Here is a 23,411-nt window from a genome sequence, read left to right on the forward strand (position 1 = left end):
GCCAATAGCTTCCCAAGCAGTATGCAGCTCTTTGAAGGCAAGAAGCTGTTCTTATACCTCTTCCTTCCAAAGAACACAGCACAATACTCTAGACAAAGAAAAGAAACTTAAGGTTAGATGGAGATTTTGGAAATATAATTCAGTATCCATTTAATATAGATAAGGAAAAACGTATTTCAGGGATTAACCTAATTTGTCCCTTCAGCCCAAGCACTTTTCCCTATACTCGACTTACATAATCAGACAAGCAGCTCTACAACCAATATAGAGGCACTCTCAAATGTAACCAGAAGGGGCAATTCAACTCAAATGCTAAATATGAGAATCTCAGATTTAAGATTAATTCTGTAGAAACAATCAAATTACAGCAAAGACACTTGTAAATTTTATTACAGAAAGGGCACTGGGGCAGCTACTGGCATACAAACAGAGGACAAGAAATTCATAGTTTGAGGACAATTTCTATATTTAAAAAGGCAGTCTAAATAAGAAAATTGTCTTCAGAAGTTGTATCCACCTGTACCTTTTCTCACCTCGTTTTCCACCCTCCTTCCCCCACGCAAACCTATCCTCCAGTGACTTCACTCTTAGGTTCTTGTCATCCCCAAAACCCCCATACCTTTGCACATGCTGCTTCTTTCTCCACTGGTCAAACTCTCACTCATTCTTTAATGCCTTGCTTAAAATATCAGTCCTTTACTTTGGCAGTTAGGTACCCCAACCCCTGGTGTTATGTACAGTACCTGATTCATAGAACTCTAAAATGTTTATAGAACAAATGGATGAATTAACAGTGCCCATATTTTGTCTACTGTTTGAAAGCATTAATCAGATACTTCTATTCTTTTGTCTTTGGTTCCCTGATCATCATAGCTTCCTAGAAGGCAGAAACCCAATTAACACATTTAAAAAGTCTCCAGTATTTATGTACAGTGTCACAAATTAATTCAATATGCTGGTTGAATAAAATAATTCAGGTGAGTCTTCCAATCCAATCTAATAAAACCCTTCTAACAGAGTTCCTGACATTATATAAACGTTTCAGTCACTATTCTAAACATGTTCAGAAGTAGTAAATAAGAATTAGGTAAATAAATCGCAGAATTAGGGTTAATGATGACCTTCTGTTGACTCCTTGGAAAATTTCTGATTAAAAACAAGTACAGGTACATTTTTATTTATAATGTGTTCACATTATAAAAATATGAGCGCTTTGCTACATCACTACAGATTTTATGGATTTTGACTCAAATGATACTTTAATCCAACCGGGGGGTGAAAAGTAAGTTAACGAAATGAACTAATGTAATCAAAACATACCACAAAATTGGATTCTGATTACCATGAGCTTAACACTGTACCCTAAAAATGTCTAGCATCTAACACGCATCATGTCATAACGAGAATATAAGATTCTTACTTTTACTTAGACACAAGTCCATACCAACATCACACGTTTTAAAATTACATTAAGGGACTATCTAATAAAGTTCAAATGAAATCCTAGAATATAACTTTTTTTTTTTTTTACAGCTTTTGTTTGGGAAAGTGGTGCCTTCAGGGCAAATGTACGCACCTACGTAATACAAAGAGGTCTGGTCAGTTTACGACTCTGAACTGAGAGGCAGATTCAAATTGAAACTTAGGGTATAATGGCCCTGAAGCCATTTTGAGAAGTAAGAGGGAAGGAACCGTAGAACACGCGTAAATCCCGCCCTGAAGAGGGATTCCAACGCGGAATACGAGTGCTCGCCTCTAATTTTCTTCCTTGAAGGTGTGAAAGTGTATGGTACCGAAAGATTAACTGCGGGAGAGCTCGAACGGGTTGGAAGCTCTAAAGACTGCTTTAATGACAGATCCCTTCCCTTACCATGGCTCCGGCGGACAGACCCTAGTCCTTTCCCAAACTCATTACCAGAAGCTTCCATACTATTGTGTAAAACTACGCGCGCTTTACCCCATGGAAGAGGATGTTCACTCCGAGGAAAAGGAAACGCTAACACCTAGGAGAAAAAAGCGCGAGTACCGCAGAAACGGGAGAAAAAAATCTAAAGCCATCTTCGCGTAGCACGCGTTGGGGTTCAAAGTGGCTTAGACACCAAGAACACAAAACCGAGTTCCAGCCTCTATTCGGTATTACCAACGTGGGGAAACGTGAGTCTCGTCACATTTCAGAGGGCGGAAGGGCACTTCTTTCCTCTTCCTCATGCGCGAAGAAGTAGCGGCCTACTCAGCCAACGGCCAATTACCGTGAGCTGTCGGGGTCTCGCCGCGCGGTCCAGACTTACCTGTCGGGCTCTCTGCAGCGCATCTTTGAAAGCATCGTTAACTCCTCCACCACCACCGCCTCCACCACCAGCTGAGCCAGAGGAGGGTGGAGGCACTGTTGAATAATCTGCCATGCCTACTCTACAGTGGCCGCTACCGCTTCTTCGCAGGGACCTCTCAGCCAACTGCTAAGAAAGGAAGAAAATGGCGGCCGCCGAGGCTGTATCACATTCTTGTGCGACCATCGTGCCGTAGAGGGGCGGAGACTGAAAGAAGAAAATCTCGCGATGTTTTGAAGCAACGCGCTGTTGTGGGGGTGAGGCTGGAAAAAGCCAGGCAGCGAGATATCGCGAGAATTGTCTTTAGATTTCGCGAGAATGGGGTTTCTATTGGCGCCTCCTCTATGGGCGTTCTCGGGTTGAGGTGGTGCGGTTATCCCTCTGGGTTAGTGGAAAGACTGGTGAGCTGGCCGCCGTCTGCATGAATTTTTGAAAGGCTGGAGGAAAGGAGTAGTTTCTTATCGGTCGCCGCCTCAAGGAGGTAGAATGGGTGGATTTTCCGCCCAGGGTCATTCTGTGTACTAATGGGGAAGTGGGGGACGTCGATAGGCGTAACGGCGGCGCAGCAGTGTCTAGAGCGTACCGCCGGGAGGGCTCGTGGGAGACGCGCGCTTTGGCCGCCGCGCGGTGATGCTCCCGAAAACGTCCGCCCGGCATAGCGGGAACGCGGCATGATTTTAAGGGTAGTGAAGTGTCCCAGCATTTTACTTCTAGATTGTCAGTTTTGAGTTTTGTCACAAGTGGGGATGAATTTAGGCCGGAGGCCTTCGTTCTCGAACTGATTTCTAAGTTATTGTGTAAATTCTTTGGATGAGGCTGTGACGATATGACTGCCCTTTTCTTTACCTTTTAAAAATGTAATTGTTCCTAAAATTCAGTTTTAGCCAGACTCAGTAACCTAGTATCGTATGTATCCATGGCCAGTTTTATTGAGGTCCTTATAGATAAGAAACGGCGTCCATTTCTTGACCAAAATTGGCTTTGTAGCTTCTTCGAAATAGTTTCCCTCAGCCGCAACCTGTGAGAACTCTGATGTTTTGTATTGTCATCCCGGGACTAGATGATGATGATATTATTTTGTTTTTTGTTATCTACTTCAGTTACCAGGTAATTTCTTTCTGGAGCATATCGCGGCACATAGTTTACTGCATTAGTGGTAGTAGTTTCAGGCCCATTAGAATGCTTCAGGAGTCGATCACAGTGATTTTATTTTTCCCCCTAATTCTTTCCCTTTAGATAACAAAAAATGAGGTAAAATGAACTTTACCAACTTTGCTATTTTGTGTTTAGTGAGTTAGGTCTCAAAGAGTACTTTGCCCATTGCTAGTTTTAAAGTAATAAAGAGAAACGTGTGCTGCAGTCTTACTTATACCTGAAATTAATCTATCCACTTGCTCAAGGCCCAAAGTAAGTCTGATAACAGTTACATGCACACAGGTACAAGTGGGCCATCATTTTCCCATAATTAGCTTTTCCTACCATTTTATCCATTTACAGCTCTGATTATGTCCTTCAGTGTGCATAGACATCTATTTCGATTTGGGGGGGAATTTGTATTTGGAAAAGCAGTGAATGTGTTGGACTACAGATTTAAGCATAACTGGTAAAAAGAAAAACTGTATAAGCAGTGTTGGGTGGTATTGCTAAATAGGATTTCTTCAGCTGTGCTTTGAGAAAGTCTGTCCAATAAATGGCATTTATTAATCAGTAGCTGATTTTTTCATATGTTATTAATTAGACATATACCAGTTAGTCCTGATCAACATAGTGTTAGTCACAGAGTGATATAATTTACCTCCAAAGAAATAAACTTTGTTTCATGTATACCACAATTTTAGTTATCTCTAAACATTGAAAATAAGTAAAGAGCTCCATTTCTAGTTTTTTTTGGTAGAGTCTCTTGGAAGTACGGGTATTCTAGGATGGGAACCATTTGGAATCAGTCAAGATCAGGATTTCTCAACCTTAGCACTATTGACACTTTATGGCCAAGTAATTTTTTATTTTATAGCACTACTGTGCATTGTAGTATGTTTAGCAGCATCCTTGGCCTCTACCCATAGATGCCAGTAGAACCTGTATCAATATGAGAACCCCCATACCAATTATGACAACCAAAAATGTCTCCAGAGATTGCAGATGTCCCCCGGGAGGCAAAATCACTCCACAGTGAGAACCACTGGTCAGCCTTCATTGCTGCCCCTGATTTTTCCATCAAGAAGACCTATTTACCTTACTTCAGAGGTATATTCCACATTCCACTACTCTTCATCTCCACTACTCCTGAGTTACCGTCACCTCAGTCTTGGGCTGTTACAGTAGCATTCTAGTTGTTTTTTCTGCTTCCACCCTTAACATCTTTACAATTTACTTCTAAAAATTATGAAATTTTGTACAGCGAAGTATATAATGTATGTAATGTCTCAATTGTAACAAGCACCCATGTATCTGCTTTCCAGGAATGTTCTCCAAAAAGTAAACCATTACCAGTACTCTTGAAGCTCAAGGGTGCCTCTACTTGAATGTATTACAATTGTTTCTTCATATAGCAGCTTAAAAGCTTTCTTTAAAACATAAATCACATCATCTCACCTAGTCTTCTCTCCTGTTGCACTTTATTATTTTTTTTTTTAATTTTTTTTTTTCCTGTTGCACTTTAAATCCCATCTCCTGGAATGGCCTAAGGGTGCCATGTAATCAGGCTACTATCTAAACACTCCTGCTCCTCATTCTATTTGAGCCACCTTGCTGTCCAAGAACATTCCTGCCTCTAGGGCTTTATGCTTGCATCTTCCTCTGCCTGATTCAGATGTTCTTATAGACCTTCACATGGATGATTTGTCCTAATCATTTGGGTCTCAGTTCAGATGTCATCTCCCTAGACCATCTCTGACCTCTGTTGTGCCATTCTGCAATCACTCTCCAATTACCATGTTCTCTTAATAGAATTTATCGGAAATTATGTCGTATGTGTTTACTTGTTTATTGTCTGTCTTCCATTAGATTGTAAACTGCTGGAGAGCAAGGACCTTGTCTGTCTCTACCACTGACTAGTTCCTAACACATAGTCTTAGCTTTCTAGATATTTGTTGAATGAATGAATGTCGAAAAAAATCCATCTCTACATTTTAGTTGATTTTGTGACCTTGGTCAAGTGAACTTAGACTTTGTGTCTCAGATTTTCTCATCTACGTAATGATCATAACCTGCATTGGTATCCTCAAATGAGGTATCTCTGTGAGCTCTTCAGAAACTGGAAAGTGCTATCAAATGGAAATTGACTTTATTAAACATAGAATTTGGCTTCTGGTATTTCATAATTAGGAAAGAATAATCCGTGGTACTCCACTTCTATAAATTTTTTGGATTAAACATCTATGTTCAAATCTTAGTTTTGGTAAAACCCAGGATCTTGTAACAGCAACTGAATTGTAGGAAAACTATAACCAGTGACTTGATTTGGTTATATGTGAATTAGTTCTGATTCCACTCAGTCTTCTCAAAGCCATTTGTAGTTTGCTGGTTACTCTAGATAATTTCATTATAACTGATGAAATCAGACTTTTCTTGACTAAATGCATTTCCCTTTGCAATGTAAATCCTCTTAAAAGTGGATGCATCATAGCTAATCTAAAACTGGTTTATTGTGCTTTGAGAGATTGGCTAAATTTAAAGCTGAATTCTATTTTATAGTCACTGTCTTATCATAGAAATTAGTATTCCATATTTCATTCTCAGGATGAAGCAAAAGTCAATGTTTTTAAGCTTATAAAAGTCTAGCTGGGGCATTCAGTTTTATCAAATAACAGAGTAAAAAGATTAGTAAAGGTAGTACAAGTTGGGTTATTAAATGTACTGGCAACATTCTTCATTTTACCTTCTGATTTATTGTTTACCAAATGACTGATTCTTTCTCAGCATAACTTTCCACTGTTGGATTAGTTAAATCTGTGTGAAATATTAACAGATTCTTATTTTATAGCTATTGGAGAAAAAGTCCATTATAGCTTTTTGGATAGGCATTTTAGAGTGGCAAAATTGTACAGACTTCCTGCCTCATCTTTATATCTATCACCCACCTCCTAACAACTCTTAGCCAAAAGGAGCTGATAACTTTATGCTGTATTCTGTGTGTCGTTTGAACCAGGCCTGTATTTTCTCAGTGCACAGTCACAACAGATTCAGGTTAAATGTGAGGAGGAAAGTGGCCAGTTAGTTCAAAGTAAAGTAAGTGGTTCAGGATGTTGTTTTAGGGTATTTGATCATTAATGTTGGTCATTGGTCTTAATGACTTTTGTATCCTTTCTGATTGAGTTTGTAGGATTCTGTTTCAGACTGTGTGAATGGAAGCAAGAACTATCAGTACTTGCATTATAAAGGACAAAGTTGTTAACACAAATGTAACTTGGGAACTTTGTGGAGAACAACAGTTTGACTAGTGTCTGAAACTGGAGGCAGCCCCATGTAGTGAAAAGAACTCTGGACTTGGTCCCAGAGGATCTAGATTCAAGTCTGACCCATGTGCCCTTTGGTAAGTCACATAACTTCCTTTTACCAGCATACCAGAGACGGCAGTTTAATCTGTTTTTGAAAAGTAAATGGTAATAAAAATGTCTTATGTTTTTACACCATGATTTCTGTCTTTTCTCTTTCAGAAGTCACCATAGTATCATCTCACCCTCAGTTATTAGAAATTTCTTCTCTGATTTGGATGTCAGATTTAATAGTATATCCTGATTGAAAGGCTGTTAGAGCATTGACAGATCCTCTAGGATATTGCTCATGACCATTGATTTGCCATAAATCCAGCCTTTTGCCATCCTTGTCATTCCCACTTATTCATAACTGTAGGGCCCTTGGGCCTTTGCACATATCTTTCTCTTTGTCAGGAACACTCCTCACCTCTTCCATTTCACTGTTGCCTGTTGAAAATTTTCCATTTTTCCAGAAAACCTGTCCAGAACTATCAAATTTAGGAATTCCTATTTGTATTCATGTACCATATCATGGTAATAATACCATAATATCATTTATTGTTTAGAATTCCCACTAGATTTTAAGGTTCATGACAGTAAGGGCTATGTCTTTTTCTGTGTCTTTACTGCATAGCACACTCTAAAGTGCTATATACTGGGCACTGTAAGTGCTTCACATGTATTTTATTCATTTATCCTCACATTGGCTTTATGAGATAGGCGCTATTAAAATCTCCATTTTGCTGGGGTACAGATGAGCTAACGAATTTGCCCAGGCTCACATGTTAGTAAATGTTAGAGCTGAGATTTGAACCTAGGCAGCCTGACTTGAAAGAATGGAAGAATCTATTAAAAATCTATGAAATGTATCTCTTTGTAATTTCTAGGGTATAAGTCACAATTTGGTATTTCTTACTTGGATGTTTAAAATATTTGCATTAGTTTTTATCAAGACTTAGGCTAAAATTCTTCATGGGAAGGCAGCTCTTAATGTAAGGTAATAAAAGTAGATTACTTACAAAATTTTAAAAACCCGTGTGTTGTGTAACATTATAGAAGCTTGTTTCTCTGTATTGCTAATTGCACTGGGTGGATTAGTAATATGCCTTACTAAAGTATATAGTGCTTTATGGTGTGTGTGTATATATACATATATACCTGTATATTTGATGATGATTAGTGTTATTTTTCAAATACATTGTTCAGGGGGTTTATGTGTTTGTAGTACACATCACTAACTAGATTGTAAGACTTCTCAAGACAAGGATAGGATTGATTAATTTTAATTTTTCCCCTATATTACCACACAGCCCCTGTGATAATGTTTGCAAAATTCATATATTTACTGTTCTTAGTCTCCCTTTACTTTGTGGTCAAAAGCATCTTTATTTGTTCCTCCCCTACTTAGATCATTTATTTATACATTGGTTCCTTTCACTTCTTCTGTTACATTTATCTTTTTCATTAAATTTTTAGCCAAGTAAAGAGTCTGATAAAAAATCATCTTTTTTCATGAAACTTAACCTGACTAACCAATTCCAGTGATCTTGCCCTTAATTTAATGGTTGTCTGCATTTGTTACAAGGAGATTTTTTTAAATGTGAAAGCTGAGCCACAACTACCACTCCCAGAAACTCTGATTTAACTGGTCTATATCTGTATCTGTAAAAACTTCCTATGTTGATTTTATTTATTTATTTAATTTAGCTGTGCCGGATCTTAGTTGCGGCATGTGGGATCTTCATTGCGGCATGCATGCGGGATCTAGTTCCCTGACCAGGGATTGATACCTGGGCCCCCTGCATTGGGAGCGCAGAGTCTTAACCACTGGACCTCCAGGGAAGTCCCCCTATGTTGATTTTTTTAAGTACAGCCCACACTTGAAAACCACTGAAATAAAAAGTCTATATGCTCCATCAGATTTTTGCTTATTTTTAATGCCTTGCAGTTTGTTCTCTAGTTGTTATGGGCATATAGTGTTGAGAACTCAAGCTCTAGAAACATTTTCTGTTTTTGAACCTATCTACTTTTTGTTGATATAGGCTAATGGCAATGTTAATTGAACAGGACCACCAGCATCATCTGGGGGTGCTTTTAAAAATGTGGATACCTGGGCCCCACCTGGATGTAGTGAATCATTTTTATGGGAAATTACATTTTTTTAAATGTGTCTTAGGGGAATTCCCTGGAGGTCCAGTGGTTAGGACTAGGTGCTCTCACTGCCAGGGGCCTGGGTTCCATCCCTGGTTGGGGAACTAAGATCCCGCAAGCCATGGGGCATGGCCAAAAAAAAAAGCATCTTAGATTCTTATGCTCATCAAAGTTTGAAAACTGACACTTTATGCAAAAAGTATTTAATAAGTATTTATATAATTAAGCTGAATTAAAATTTGTCTCCCCAGCTAGACTGTAGCAAATGTTCTGAATACAAAGATCTTGTCCTTTCCCGTTTCCCCTCTGTGTAAGAGAGGGCTGTGGTCAAGGACTGGCTTTTACTCTTCGGCTTGCCCAGTATGGCTTAGTGCTTTTCTTTTGGTAGAAGGCTGATAAATATTGAATTGAGTTTTATATGTAATCATACTTATTTTGCTGCAAAGCTAGAGCTGAAAACAAATTGTTGAATATGTGGTTACGAATGTTGGGGGCCTTCGAGACTAGGTGGCACAGAAGAGTAGCTTCACTCGAACTTTTCCTAAGAACTTGGAAAGACTTTGAGGATCGTCTGGTCCATTTCTTTCATTTTATGGAGGAAACTGTGACCCAGATTGCTTGAGTGCTATGTACAAAGTGACAAGATTAATTGCAAAACTAGAGCCAAGACTAGATTCCTAGTCCAGTGCTCTTTATTTCATGAAATAAGTTCTCTTTGAAGCAGCAGTGATTAGGTTAAGTTTCAGATGGAGGTTTTCTGCTTCTTAGGTACAAGGGGAAGAAAACTCTGTGCACAACCAGAAACAGCTGATTTTTAAAATCAGGACATTTGCCTTTACTCACATTTATTTTTTGAGATAGATCACTAGAAGATGGAGGATCTTTGCCGATGAAATCCTTAACTGAAGATGGGTGGGTGTGAGATATAGAACTCACTTGGCATACAATTTTGTTGCTGTTTTTAGTGGAACTTTGCTTCTCTGTCCTGACATTTCCATATCTATAGCAGTGATCTCTTTGGAATTTGCCTTCTGATTGTTTGTTCTTTTATGTTGCTTCATATTAACAGATATTCTCAGTTCATTTTTAAAAGAGTGTATTTGAAAGGACTTGAGAAGGAAAAGAAGGAATAAAAAATTTTAAAGTATCTGAAATTACTATTTTCCTGTGACTTAACCATAATATTCTTCATAACAGATTATCTAATTATAGTACCTAATAATACAAATACTAAATTTTCAAGATAGCATGGTAGTTTATTTTCTAAATTTAAAAGCATATCGGGACTTCCCTGGTGGCACAGTGGTTAAGAATCTGCCTGCCAATGCAGGGGACACGGGTTCGATCCCAGGTCCGGAAGATCCCACATGCTGTGGAGCAACTAAACCTGTGAGCCACAACTACTGAGCCTGCGTTATAGAGCCCGAGAGCCACAACTACTGAGCCCACGCACCTAGAGCCCATGCTCCGCAACAAGAGAAGCCACCGCAATGAGAAGCCCGCACACCACAATGAAGAGTAGCCCCCCACTTGTCTCAACTAGAGAAAGCCCACGTGCAGCAACTAAGACCCAATGCTGCCAAAAAAAAAAAAAATTAAAAAAAAAACTGTATAAAAGCATATGAAGTCTACAATAAATTCCTTTTATCCAGGAGACGTATTACTTTTATATTCTTAACAACCTTGCTTTTTTAACTGTACTTTGATATAAGTGAAGATCAAGAGATTTTATTTTAGTTAGAGTCTTTAAATGGTACACTCTTTAAGTGCAGGAGCTGCCTTATTTACTTTTTTTTTTAAACTTTTGAATTTTTTTTTTTTTTTTCGGTACGAGGGCCTCTCACTGCTGTGGCCTCTCCCGCCGCAGAGCACAGGATCCGGACGCGCAGGCCCAGCGGCCACGGCTCACGGGCCCAGCCGCTCCGCGGCACGTGGGATCCTCCCGGACCGGGGCACGAACCCGTGTCCCCTGCATCGGCAGGCGGACTCTCAACCACCGCGCCACCAGGGAAGCCCTAAACTTTTGAATTTTATTTGTTTATACAGCAGGCTCTTATCAGTTATCCATTTTATACATATTAGTGTATATATGTCAATCCCAATCTCCCAATTCATCCCACCACCACCATCCCCTCCGCCACTCTCCCCCCTTGGTGTCTATATGTTTGTTCTCTACATCTGTGTCTCTATTTCTGCCCTGCAGACCAGTCAGGAACTGCCTTATTTACTTTTGAGATGAATATACTACCTGGCATCTAGTGGATGCTTATTAATCTATTCATTTATTCAGTTCAGTGAAAATGCTGGGCATTGTTCTAGGTGTTAGATATACAGTAGTGAACAAAATAGACAAATACCCTTATCCTCATGGACCTTATTCTAGTGAGTGAATGTTGAATGAAACCATGAATCACTTTGGAAAGACTATATTTTCAGATCGTAATTTGCATCACTCTAAAAAGGGTTAGCAAATTCCCTGGCGGTCCAGTGGTTAGGACTCAGCGCTTTCACTGCCAAGGGCCTGGGTTCGATCCCTGGTCAGGGAACTAGGATCCCACAAGCTGCCTGGTGTGGCCCCCAAAAAAAATTCTTTGAAGAATTAAAAAGCTTAATCAGACCACTCATTCATTTAAACATTTATTTCCTTGTGTGAGTATGTAAAATTATTTGAAATAATTACATAACTGCCAGTCATTGTCATCCTAATTGTCATTCAGTTCTTGTGTTCTGTTTGTAACCCTGAGTAAAATGTTCTATTTGTAACTCTATAAGTAAAGGCCTCAGTTGCTAGCCCGGCTACAACCAGGGAACTTCATCAAAAATCAAATACCACTGAGTGCCTCTGATTATGCTGGCCCAAAACTCCGTACACACCAAAGTTCTAGTTGTTTACTTGTTTGTTGTCAGTTTTTCACACCGTAGTGTGAGCTCCACAGGGTGTATTTTAGTCACCACTGTATCTTAAGTGCATAAAATAATGTGTCACATAGTAGATGCTAGTAAATATTAATAACTCAATCCTTGACCACTGAAAATGCAATTTCTTCCCTACTCATAGCTACAGCCTACATCTAATCTTCATCCAGACTACTCAAACAATAAAAATCTTCAATTCCAATATTCTCTCAAGAAGACCTCTTATTATTTTAATAGCCTGTTTACTGATGTATTCCTTCTGTTCTTCTAGTCTTTTGACACTTTTCTTTTTTTTCAATCTCTGTTACTTCCTGGCCTTATTTGCCAGTCACTTCAAGAATTCTCAACTCCCATTCCCCTTTGTCTTTCAGTTACGTCCACTCTTTAAATCTACTCTAAACCACTTAAAATAGACTTTGGAGTTAGTTAAGCTTCAGTTCACCATTTGCTACCTATGTGCCAAGTTATTTAACCTGGCGATGTTTAATCTTTTTTGAGTCTCATTTTGTTCTTTGTGCTCTAAGCATTGTTATGAAAATTAAATGAGATTATGGTAACCAGATACAATTGCCTATAAGTAATGAAAACCCTTATTAAATAATAATAAAAAGTCCAGGTGCAGAGTCACTCTAGGTCTGGTTGATTTAGCAGCTCAACAATACATGAGGTATCCATATTTTTTTCATCTTTGCCCTCTGCCATCCTCATCATGTGGCTTAGTGCCCCTAATGATTGCATAATGGTTGCCACAGTTCCCAGTGTTATGCAGGCATGATTGTAAAGTGGAAAAAGAAAGTTTCTTCCCTTTAAAAACAAGGAAACACTACTACCTCCTTCCTCTCGTTGCTCATTGGATTAACGTTGTGCTGCTCAGAGCTGAATCACTGGCTTACTCCAGCAAGTATCATACTTGGTTTTGAATAATTAAGATTCAACTCCTCAGGCTGAGAGGCCTTACCTTATTAGTAATAGTTATCATTACTACTATATTTGTAAATCTTAGGACTCTCTCCTTGGACCCTTTTTTTTTCTATCTACATTCAATCTAGTATACTCTCCTTTAGTCTTGTGGTTTTAAAGTTCACCTCTACTGATATTTTGTCTTCCCTCTGTACTGCCTCTATTAATACCAAACTCATCCAAATGCCTATTGGACATTACCATTTATAAGCTTAACTGGCGTCTTAAACTTAATATGTCCAATATTGAACTCTCCAATTTCCTCCTGTAGCTCTTCTGTCTTCCTATTTTAGTAAATAGCAATTCTGTTCTTTTAGCTTGCTGAAGCTGAAAAACATTGAGGTCATTACTGATTTCTCTCACATTCCACATCTGATTCATCAGAAAATCCTATTGACTCTACCTTTAAAATAAAGTAGGACCTTCACTGCTACATCATGGTCCAAATCACCTGAACTATTATTGCAATACATTCTTAGTCTTCCATCCTTGCCCGCCATGCTTCTCTACTCCAGATGCCAAAGTAATCCCATCATTTTTCTGCATAAAACTCTCCAGTGGCTTCTCACCTTCCCTCAACTCAAGTCAAAGTCTTTAGTGGCCTGCAAGGCTATACACGACCTAGACATCTATTATTTCTCTGACCATTTCCCAATCCCTTCCCCACCCCTACCCCATCATTCTTAAATAACCAAACCTCAAAGATACCTGGCATTCTCTCACCTCTAAGCTTTTGAATGACCCCCACATATGTATATAGCTTTTCCCTTTTCCTCTTTCAGGTCGTGGTACAAATGTTTATTTTCTCTGTGAAGCCATTTCTGGCCACCCCATCTAAAATTTTAATTCTCTTATTTCCCTTTCCTACTTTATTTTCCTTAGTACCTACTACCATCTAACATTACATATAGTATTTTTTTAATATTTTTAATTATTAAAAAATCTTTAAAATTATATCTTCTTCATTATAATGTAAAGTATATGAGGCAGGAATTTTTGTTCATCTTTTATCCCCAGTACCTAGGAAGGTGCCTTGGCATATGGAAAATCCTTAATAAAATGTTTATGAAGAAATGAATAAAATGAATATTGATTCATCTTATCATGGTTTCTGGTTTTGGCTAGGTCCTCAGTGAGATTTAGTAATCCTTTACTTGTTTCTGATTAGTTTCCTTCCTAGTTCACTTAACTGCTATGTCAAACCATTACCATTCTGTGTCAAATGCCCTACTTTTATTCTCAACTCCTTAGTTGCAGATGTCCTTTTTAAAAAATTTTAAGAGGATTGATAGCATCTATAAACTTTTTAGTCTTCCTAGTCCTCTTGCCTTCAAATTTATAATTTTTTCCTTATTTATTTTCTCTTAATCTCAGAGCCCTACTTCTTATTTTGTTCAAATTTCATCTATTTCCAATCTTGGCACCAAACCCTCCTCCCTCCTATTTCCTCTGAGACCTTAATTAAACAATTATTTCATTTCTTATGTATTTATATATATATATATATCATTTTCCTCTATATTTTTTTCTCTCGACCATCTTTTTTTTTTTTTTTTTTGGCTGCATTGGGTCTTTGTTGCTGCACGTGGGCTTTCTCTATCTGCAGCGAGCGGGGGGATACTCTTCATTGTGGTGTGTGGGCTTCTCATTGTGGTGGCTTCTCTTGTTACAGAGCATGGGCTTCAGTAGTTGCGGTGCGTGGGCTCAGCAGTTGTGGCTCGCAGGCTCTAGAGCGAAGGCTGAGTAGTTGTGGCGCACGGGCTTAGTTGCTCTGTGGCATGTGGGATCTTCCCAGACCAGGGATCGAACCCATGTCCCCTGCATCGGCAAGCGGATTTTTAACCACTGTGCCACCAGGGATGTCCCTCACTTGACCATCTTAAAACTTTCTTTATCCCTACTTTATTACAACTCTCTCTTCTTCCCTCAGATGACTTTCTTTAAAAGCTTAAATTTACTATTCTATTTTCATCTCTCTCTTATTGTTCAATTCACTGGATTCTGGCTTTTGCTTTCATTGCCCACAATTCCATCTACATCATAGGATTGTTGTGAAAGATTAAATGAGGTTATATGTATTAAGTTTTAGAATAATGCTTGCACATAGTTAATGTTCGAGTGCTTACTATGATTAGCTATAACTACTGAAACAAAAATCATTCGCACTCTAGTGGGTACTTTTCTATCACCCTTCTTGACTTTCCTATATCCTTCATGAAACACTGTCCTCCTTTTGGTTTCGGGACACCAGTGATATCAAGATGTTTTCAGCTCCAAGTAACAGAATTTCTTTAACAATAAGACCAATGATAGATGGTTCTAATATTGATTAAGGGATGCAACAACACTATCAAGGACCCAGGCTCTTGCTTTCTTTGTACTCTAGCATTCTCACTGTGTCACAGATGTTTACCTTCAGGATTGTAAGATAGCAAGCACCATAGTTTAATCATCCCAAAGCAGAAAGGCAGTCGGTGCTGGGGTTTCTCTGGGGTAGGTATCTCTTTATGGGGAAGACAGTCTCCCCCAGAGTTCCCCAAAGCATTTCACTTACATCTCATTGGCCACCCCTACCCCAGTCACTGGCAAAAGGAAATGTGATTACTATGATTGACTTAAACTAACCATGAGTCATTCCCCAGGGGCTGGCGGAGGCACTGACCTTCCTTGAGTTCATTACTCTATTCTGGAAGAAACTAGATATCTGTTATCCAGAAAGAAGATAGGAATGGCTTTGTGGTTCATAATCAATAGTGTCTGCCATACCATTCTCACCTGGTTGATCTCTGATTGTTCCTTCTTAGTGTTTTTCATTTTTTCCTCTTGATTGATGTGTCCCCTAAATGCTGGTATCCCAAAGTTCTGGCTTTGATTCTTTCAAAAATTATTCTTCTACCCTTTAAAATAACACCTGTGTTATGATCTTTTCTAAATCTTTATCTCCAGCTAAAACTTCTTTCCTAAGCCCCAGTTTAGAATATCCAACTGTCTCCTGGACATCTTCATCCACATTCAATTCAATTGAATATTGTTGTGCTAGGTTTTTAGGAGTCAAAAAGTAAATAAACCTTGCCCTGTATGATCTTACATTATAGTTGGAACAAGTTATTCCAACACAGGTAGTAATTAGGAAGGCAGTTTTATCAAGCAATAAAATTTTCCAAGTATAGAAGTAGCATAGGGACTTCCCTGGTGGCACAGTGGTTAAGACTCTGCACTCCCAGTGCAAGGGGCCTGGGTTTGATCCCTGGTCAAGGAACTAGATCCCACATGCATGCCACAGTTAAGAGTTCGCATGCCACAGCTAAGACCCGGCACAACCAAATAAATTAAAAAAAAAAAAAAAAAGAAGTAGCATAGGTGAAGCGGTTATAGGAAACTAAATGGAACTCATCTTTTCTTCAAATGTACTCTTCCTATATTCTATACTTTAATTAGTAGCACAACTCTGCATACCTTTGGCCTAATGGTTAGGATTCCGGGCTTTCACTGATGTGGCCTGGGTTCACTCCCTGGTCAGGGAAGATCTCGCAAGCCACATGGCCAAAAAAAAAAACAACAACAACAACAAAGGGGCTTCCCTGGTGGCGCAGTGGTTGAGAGTCCGCCTGCCGATGCAGGGGACGCGGGTTCGTGCCCCGGTCCGGGAAGATCTCACGTGCCACGGGGCGTCTGGGCCAGTGGGCCATGGCTGCTGAGCCTGCGCATCCAGAGCCTGTGCTGCGCAACAGGAGAGGCCACAACAGTGAGAGGCCCGCGTACCACAAACAAACAAACAAACAAAAAGAAAACGAAGAAGAAACCAGGGCAATCTAAAATCCTTCCAAATCCCCCACATAAAGTTGGTTGGCAAATTGTATGTATTCTACCTCTATTAAATTTGCCCATTTGTCTTTTTATATCATAGTCATCATACTTTAGGTCCTTGTAATTTCTCATTTCATTGAATTATTCGCTCAGTAAAAGTTAATTGAACAGCAATGTATAACAAGGCTTTATACTAGGAAAATGTTCTAAAAAAAAGAAAAAAACCCCAAAAAACAAAAAACTGGGTTGTAGGGAGGCTACAACCCAGTGAGTAGGGCATAAGCAAGCAGATGGTTATGTAGTTGTGATAAGTGGTAGAGATACTGAGAAAAATGTGGGAACTTGTGTTCAGTGGAACCTAACCCAAGTTGGGATCAGATTTGCCCAGTTAGAGACTGAGTCTCCAAGTAGTACTAAGCTGAGTATGGAGTGGGGAAGAGGGAAATACACACATACATACACACCCCACTCAATTTATACATACGAAAGAAATATTACTTTAAAGACATTATTTTGGGTGACTGTGTAGTTTTCATTTTGCTGTTGCTTAAAAATAATTTTTTAAATGATCATAATTAATTTAGATTATCAGTAGTAGTACATACAGTTGATCCTTCATATTCACCAGTTCTTTACTTTCAAATTTGCCCACTCACTAAAATTTATTTGTAACCCTGAAATCCAGGGTGCTTTATTGGCCATTTGCACATGCATGTGCATGAGCTGAGCAGCAAAAAAAATTTGTCTTATGTTCCCAGCTGATATCCAACAAGGCAGTGCTTAGCCTTCTTATTTCAGCTCTCTTTAACTAGTCTTTGTAGTCTATTTAGTGCAGTTTTGCATTTTTTGCATTTTCGTGCCTTTTTTTTGGTGATTTTACTGTTTAAAGAGATGTTTGAATGTGGTGCTGAAGTGCTGTCTGACGTTCCTAAGCGCAAGAAGTCTGTGATGTGCCTTATGGAGGGAATACATGTGTTAGATAAGCTTCATTCAGGTAGGAGTTACACTGCTATTTGACCATGAGTTCAGTGTTATAATAAATAAAGTGTCTTCATTACAGAAATAAATGGGAAACAAGGTTATGTGTTCATGAGTTGACTTAACCCAGCATTTCCCTTAGGGGCAATGATTCAGTATTTGCTAAAATTCAGCATTCACGCAACTTTATAGAATATAAATATGTTAAATAATGAGACAGGATAAATTTGACTTTGGGAACCAGCCAAAGTCATTTATGGCCAGGAGTGATGAGTTAGATGGTCAAGCTGAACAATATAGAGGTATGATTAGAGGTATGATTAGTTCTGTTAGATTCCAATGAGAAATTGGGGATAGGCAAATATAATTTAAAAACTGCATGACTCAGCTCAATGGCATTAATATTAATCACTATATTGATATGGAGACTTTTATTCTATAAACATATATGGGGTGCCAATGTTCCAGCTACAATCTGAGCACTGTGTTTTTCTATCTTTGCAATGGGAATAAAAAAGCAAGACTAATTTTAATTGGAATGACCATCTAGATTCCTACAAGGTACTAAGATCCGTTCTTTATATTCTTTACATTTGCAGTATGCGGTTTTCTAAAATTGTAGTTAAAATAAAAATTGAAACCATTTTACCCCCCATTTACAAAATTTATCCTTTTGATTTAAGAGAAAAGCAAATTGTTTTTTCGCAAGCTAATAAAACTCTGAGTTGTGTCTAAATCAGTAGTTTCCAAACTTGAGTGTCCATTAGTGTCACACTAAGGGGTGGGGGTGGGGTTTAGGTCTCATCAAAAATGGAGATGCTGAGACAGCATGCCCCTCTTGATAAACATCTCACTTCACTACCCTAAGTTTTCTAATATATTCCCCTTAGCGAACATGCCCAGGTTGAGAATTTTAGTTTACAAGTTTTATTTTACCATCAGCCAGGCTGATGTTTTATAAGCTTAAGTGTTTACGGTGAAAACTTTTTTTTTTTAATTTGCTAGATATAACAAAATTTTATTGTGTTCACTGCTGCTTTAGCCTGCCCTCTCCCTCCAGTTAAAGGATAATTTGTATAAAGCAGGGGTTGGCAAACATTTTCTCTTAAGGGCCAAACAGTAAATTTTTAGGCTTTGTGGGCCACACAGTCTCTGCTACAACTACTCAACTCTGCCACTGTATGGGGAAAGCAGCAATAGACAATAGGTACTATTTTATGTTTATATTGTATGGGAAGGGATCATGACTTAGACTGTTTTGATCTCAGTAACTGTTGCCTTTACTTGCTGATTTAGCCTAATAATAAAAGGCTATATTTTAAAATATTAAAAACTCAAACATTAAAACCCATCCACTTAAATTATTCTTGAAATCCTACTTTTTCTTTTACCTATAAATGTCCTCCTTTAAGCAATTACAGTACTTTGGGCTCATTGTATTTGGAGTTAGGCAGTCGATGGCCTAATTTTATAGCAGTTGGTGGATACTATACAACAAGTTGGCTTATTTTATACATGTGCTAATACTTAATATTTGGTACGTAGCAATAAAGTCTTTGAATCATATTTTAGTCTCCACAGTAGCAGAGGTTTAATTAGTTATGCCTTCACAGGTGCAACGTATTATAAAGATATTTCATACTTAAGGTTAGGTACTGATTTAAATTTAAAATAAATCATTTTAGGGACTTCCCTGGTGGTCCAGTGGTTAAGACTTCCAGGGGGCATGGTTCAATCCCTGGTTGGGGAAGTTCTGCATGCCATGCAGCACGGCCAAAAAAATAAATCATATTATTGAGTTGTAAACAGTTGGAGAGCTAAACAAACTTGCGAGATAATCAGTTTATTGCAATCTTGCCTAAGAGCCTAACAGTTTGGCGAAACAGCAGCTATCCTCTCCTTTCCTGCTTTACCTCTGGGCTACAATCATTTTTTTTTCCCTCTACTACTTGTCTTACCCTGAGGAGCTGTTGGTTTCACTTTGGCCACAGAGTGCTCTCCTCTCTGGCCAGCCAGTTAAGTTTTCCAGGTGATTCTGATGCCTTCCCTAGCTACTTGTGAGAGGAGAAACTTTAGAAAAGAATAAAGTGAAAATCGCATAAATTCCTCATTTCCCAGTGTTGCTTTTACTTTCAACACTGTGAAAGCATATACTGAGTGAGCATGTGTAAATAGAACCATCCCCACTACTTTACCCTAAAAGTAAAGTATTACTTTGAAAAAGTCCTCACAAAAAGTCCTTTTTTTGCAGATGAAAAATGGGATGTTTTGTTTTTCAACTTTACTGAGATATAATTGACAATATTGTAAGATATTTAAAGTGTGCATTGTGAAAATTTGATATATGTATACACTGTGAAAGGACTTCTCCCCTCTAATTGAAACATCCATCACCTCACATATTTATCTTTTTTTTTTTTTAGCCGTGCCCCGCAACTTGTGGGATCCTACTTCCCCAACCAGGGATTGAACCTGGGCCCTCAGCAGTGAGAACTTGGAGTCCTAACCACTGGACTGCCAGGGAATTCCCTCTATCTTTTTTAAAATATATAATGCTTCACGAATTTGCATATTATCCTTGGGCAGGGGCCATACTAATCTTCTCTGTATTATGCCAATTATATGTACAGCTGAAGTCAGCACTGGAATACTATTTTATGAGTAAAAATGAACTTTTTAAAAATTTTATTTTATTTTATTATTTTATTTTTTTGCGGTATGTGGGCCTCTCACTGCTGTGGCCTCTCCCATTGCGGAGCACAGGCTCCGGACGCGCAGGCTCAGCGGCCATGGCTCACGGGCCCAGCCGCTCCATGGCATGTGGGATCCTCCCGGACCGGGGCACAAACCCGCGTTCCCTGCATCGGCAGGTGGACTCTCAACCACTGCGCCACCAGGGAAGCCCAAATTTTATTTTATTTTTGGCCACGCAGCATGGCTTGTGGGATCTTAGTTACCTAAGCGTGGAGTCCGAACTACTGGACCACCAGGGAATTCCCAGAAATGAACTTTTCTTTATTATTCATCTGTTAAGATTTGGTTTTCCCTAAATATGCATGTCAGAGATGTGTATGTATGATATACTTAAGTTTATAGGTTAAGGTTTCTGAAAAGTTGGATCATAGCAGTGGGAATTGGAAGGAACCTCTAGATCTACACTGTCTAATACAGTAGTCACTAGCCACATGAAGGCAAGTGCCTGAAATGTGGCTGTCTGAACTGAGATGTTGTGTAAGTGTAAAATTCACACTGGATTCTGAAGACTTAGTACAAAAAAAAGAATTGTAAAATATATCTTACTGATAATTTTTTATTGACTACATGTTGTAGTATATGATATCTTAGATTTATTGAGTTAAATATATACATTATTAAAATTTCACATTTCTTTTATTAAAATGTGGATTATAAAAATGTTTCAGTAACACATGTGGCTTGCATTTGCAGCTCACTTTATTTGTAGCTCGCTGCTGGACAGCACTACTCTAAGTTATGTGATCTTTCAACATAATCAAGTACCAATTTACAACACCTATTTAAAGTGACCTAGAAACTCTATAGTTTCTTTTGGCTTTCTGATTCAATATTGAAAAATATTGTACAGACACTTTCTTTTTTTTTTATTAATTAAAAAAAATGTGGGGGGGGCCACACTACGCGGCATGCAGGATCCCAGTTCCCCCACCAGGGATTGAACCCACACCCCCTGCAGTAGAAGTGCGGAGTCCCAACCACTGGACCACCAGGGAAGTCCCAGAACACTTTAATTCTAAGATGTTAGGAAAGTATGAGATTAGCTCACTGTATATTCATTAGTCCTGTGGTAAGCTTTTCAGTAACTTCTTATAAAAGAGGGTTAGAAAGAAGGGCAAGTTATTATTGGGCTATTGTATTAGGAAACTTTTTAATATCACCACAGAATAAAATCAGTTCTACACTCCCCAAAAAGGAAATGCTTTTTTAAAAAGCAGAAAATATTTCTTATGCCTGGGTATCTCCAGATAACTCTAGTATTTTTTATAAAATGATTAAAGCAGTTTTATTTATTTTAAAGGCATGTACTTTAAAAATTTGTTTTAATATTATTTTAAATCTTTAAATTTTAACAGTAAATACTGTTAAATTGGTCAAATTGAATGTGTAAATTCTATTATAGTGCTTTGTGCCAGGAAAAGTATTGTAAAATCAAGCAATGAAGGACTTCCCTGGTGGCGCAGTGGTTAAGAATCCACCTACCAATGCAGGGGACACAGGTTCAAGCCCTGGTCTGGGAAGATCCTACATGCCGTGGAGCAACTAAGCCCGTGCACCACAACTACTGAGCCCACACCCCACAACTACTGAGCCTGTGTGCCAAGAGCCCATGCTCCACAACAAGAGAAGCCACCGGAATGAGAAATGAGAAGCCCATGCACTGCAATGAAGAGCAGTCCCCACAATGCAGGGGACATGGGTTCGATCCCTGGTCCGGGAAGATCCCACGTGCCGTGGAGCAACTAAGCCTGTGTGCCACAACTACTGAGCCTGCGTGCCACAACTACTGAGCCTGTGTGCCACAACTACTGAAGCCTGTGTGCCTAGAGCTCATGCTCCGCAACAAGAGAAGCCACCTCAGTGAAAAGCCTGTGCACTGCAACAAAGAGTAGCCGCCGCTCACCACAACTAGAGAAAGCCCGTGTGCAGCAACGAAGACCCAACAAAGCCATAAATTCATAAATTTGAAGTACACATATAGTACACCAAAAATTTTAAATAATTAAATAAATAAAATACACAGAGAAGACTGGCACAAGAAAAAAAAAGCAATGACACAGAATCAAAACTTGGGAATTACTAATATAACTATAGTGATTAAAGTACTGGGAAATTTAGGCGGTATAGACAGTATTCCAAGGCGAATTATGATTGATAAAGCTCTTCTTCCTATCAACTTTTTAGGTTAGTTCGACATCTTTTACTGGTGCTCTTGGAAGCTTACAAACATTAATGAAATTTTTTACCTTAATAGAATTAATTTCACTAGCTTAGTAAGACAACTAAAAAAGTAATTTCACTAGCTTCAAAGTAAATTGGCACTTAAGAAATGAAGCAAGCTTTTGAATAAAGTTTATTTCAAAGACCTAAGAAGTTAGCACTTTTTTTTTTTTTAGCACTTTTTGAAGAACATGAACGAGCAGTCATTAAGTAAAAAAGTGACATTCAAAACTTTCAGCAATCTGACCGTAACTTTTATCTGTCAGCTTCCTAAATCATACGATTTAATCTGACCACTCTTTTTGCTGTATCAAATGATTTTATGCTTTTTGCTTCTGGGCTTTGAGTTCTTGGTCCAAATCACAAACCCTCCCCCTTCCTCTCTTTCTTTCTAAATTGTATCAATCTTTCAAGATCCTCACTTTTTTTTTTTTTTCTGAAACCTTTCCCATCCCCACCACTCTGCCCAAAATGAGCATATAATTAACATTTGTATAGTATTTTACTTTTCGTAAAGCCCTTTCCATATTGTCTCATTCTATATGTCAGTCTAATGAGGTGGATGATGTTATTCATTTTGGAGAATAAGGGAATAATACCTGATTTTTCCAGAACTTTGTATAAACGCTGAGTAGCAAAACTAAGAATACTGGAACCAAATCCACTCATTCCAAGTTTGATGCTCTTTCCTCTCTGCCTCAATGGTCCCTTTACTCCTATAATAGTTACATAACACCTATTTGGCCTTTAATTGTTTACTGTCTTTGTATCAAACTAATTTGATTGTCAGCTATAGATTTGAAGGGATATGTACAGATTTGTA

General features: G+C 38.5%; 2 protein-coding genes and 1 pseudogene across 26 annotated transcripts in view; 1 reads left to right on the forward strand and 2 right to left on the reverse strand.

Moving 5' to 3' along the window:
* The window catches only part of FUBP1 (far upstream element binding protein 1), a 48,895-nt gene extending 46,357 nt beyond the window's left edge, over window positions 1-2,538 (reverse strand). For 9 of the 21 annotated variants that reach the window (XR_010940911.1, XR_010940913.1, XR_010940912.1 and 6 more), the window contains exon 1: window positions 2,289-2,537. Coding sequence is in view for 17 of the 21 variants with exons in the window: in XM_067726634.1 (XP_067582735.1) it covers window positions 2,289-2,402 (114 nt within the window). In the remaining 4 variants the exon portion in view is untranslated. Of the gene's footprint in view, window positions 1-2,288 lie in introns of all 21 variants that reach the window. The other 12 variants (XM_067726631.1, XM_067726630.1, XM_067726626.1 and 9 more) reach the window with 4 other exon arrangements.
* Window positions 2,539-2,625: 87 nt separating this feature from the next.
* The window catches only part of DNAJB4 (DnaJ heat shock protein family (Hsp40) member B4), a 40,912-nt gene continuing 20,126 nt past the window's right edge, over window positions 2,626-23,411 (forward strand). The window contains exon 1 of one of the 5 annotated variants that reach the window (XM_067726665.1): window positions 2,626-2,728. The gene's annotated coding sequence lies outside the window, so the exon portion shown is untranslated. Of the gene's footprint in view, window positions 2,809-23,411 lie in introns of all 5 variants that reach the window. The other 4 variants (XM_067726664.1, XM_067726662.1, XM_067726663.1 and 1 more) reach the window with 4 other exon arrangements.
* Window positions 20,156-20,255, reverse strand: LOC137220283 (U6 spliceosomal RNA; annotated as a pseudogene).

This window comes from Pseudorca crassidens, chromosome 2, assembly GCF_039906515.1.
Source record: "Pseudorca crassidens isolate mPseCra1 chromosome 2, mPseCra1.hap1, whole genome shotgun sequence".
NCBI classification, from domain to species: Eukaryota; Metazoa; Chordata; class Mammalia; order Artiodactyla; family Delphinidae; genus Pseudorca; species Pseudorca crassidens.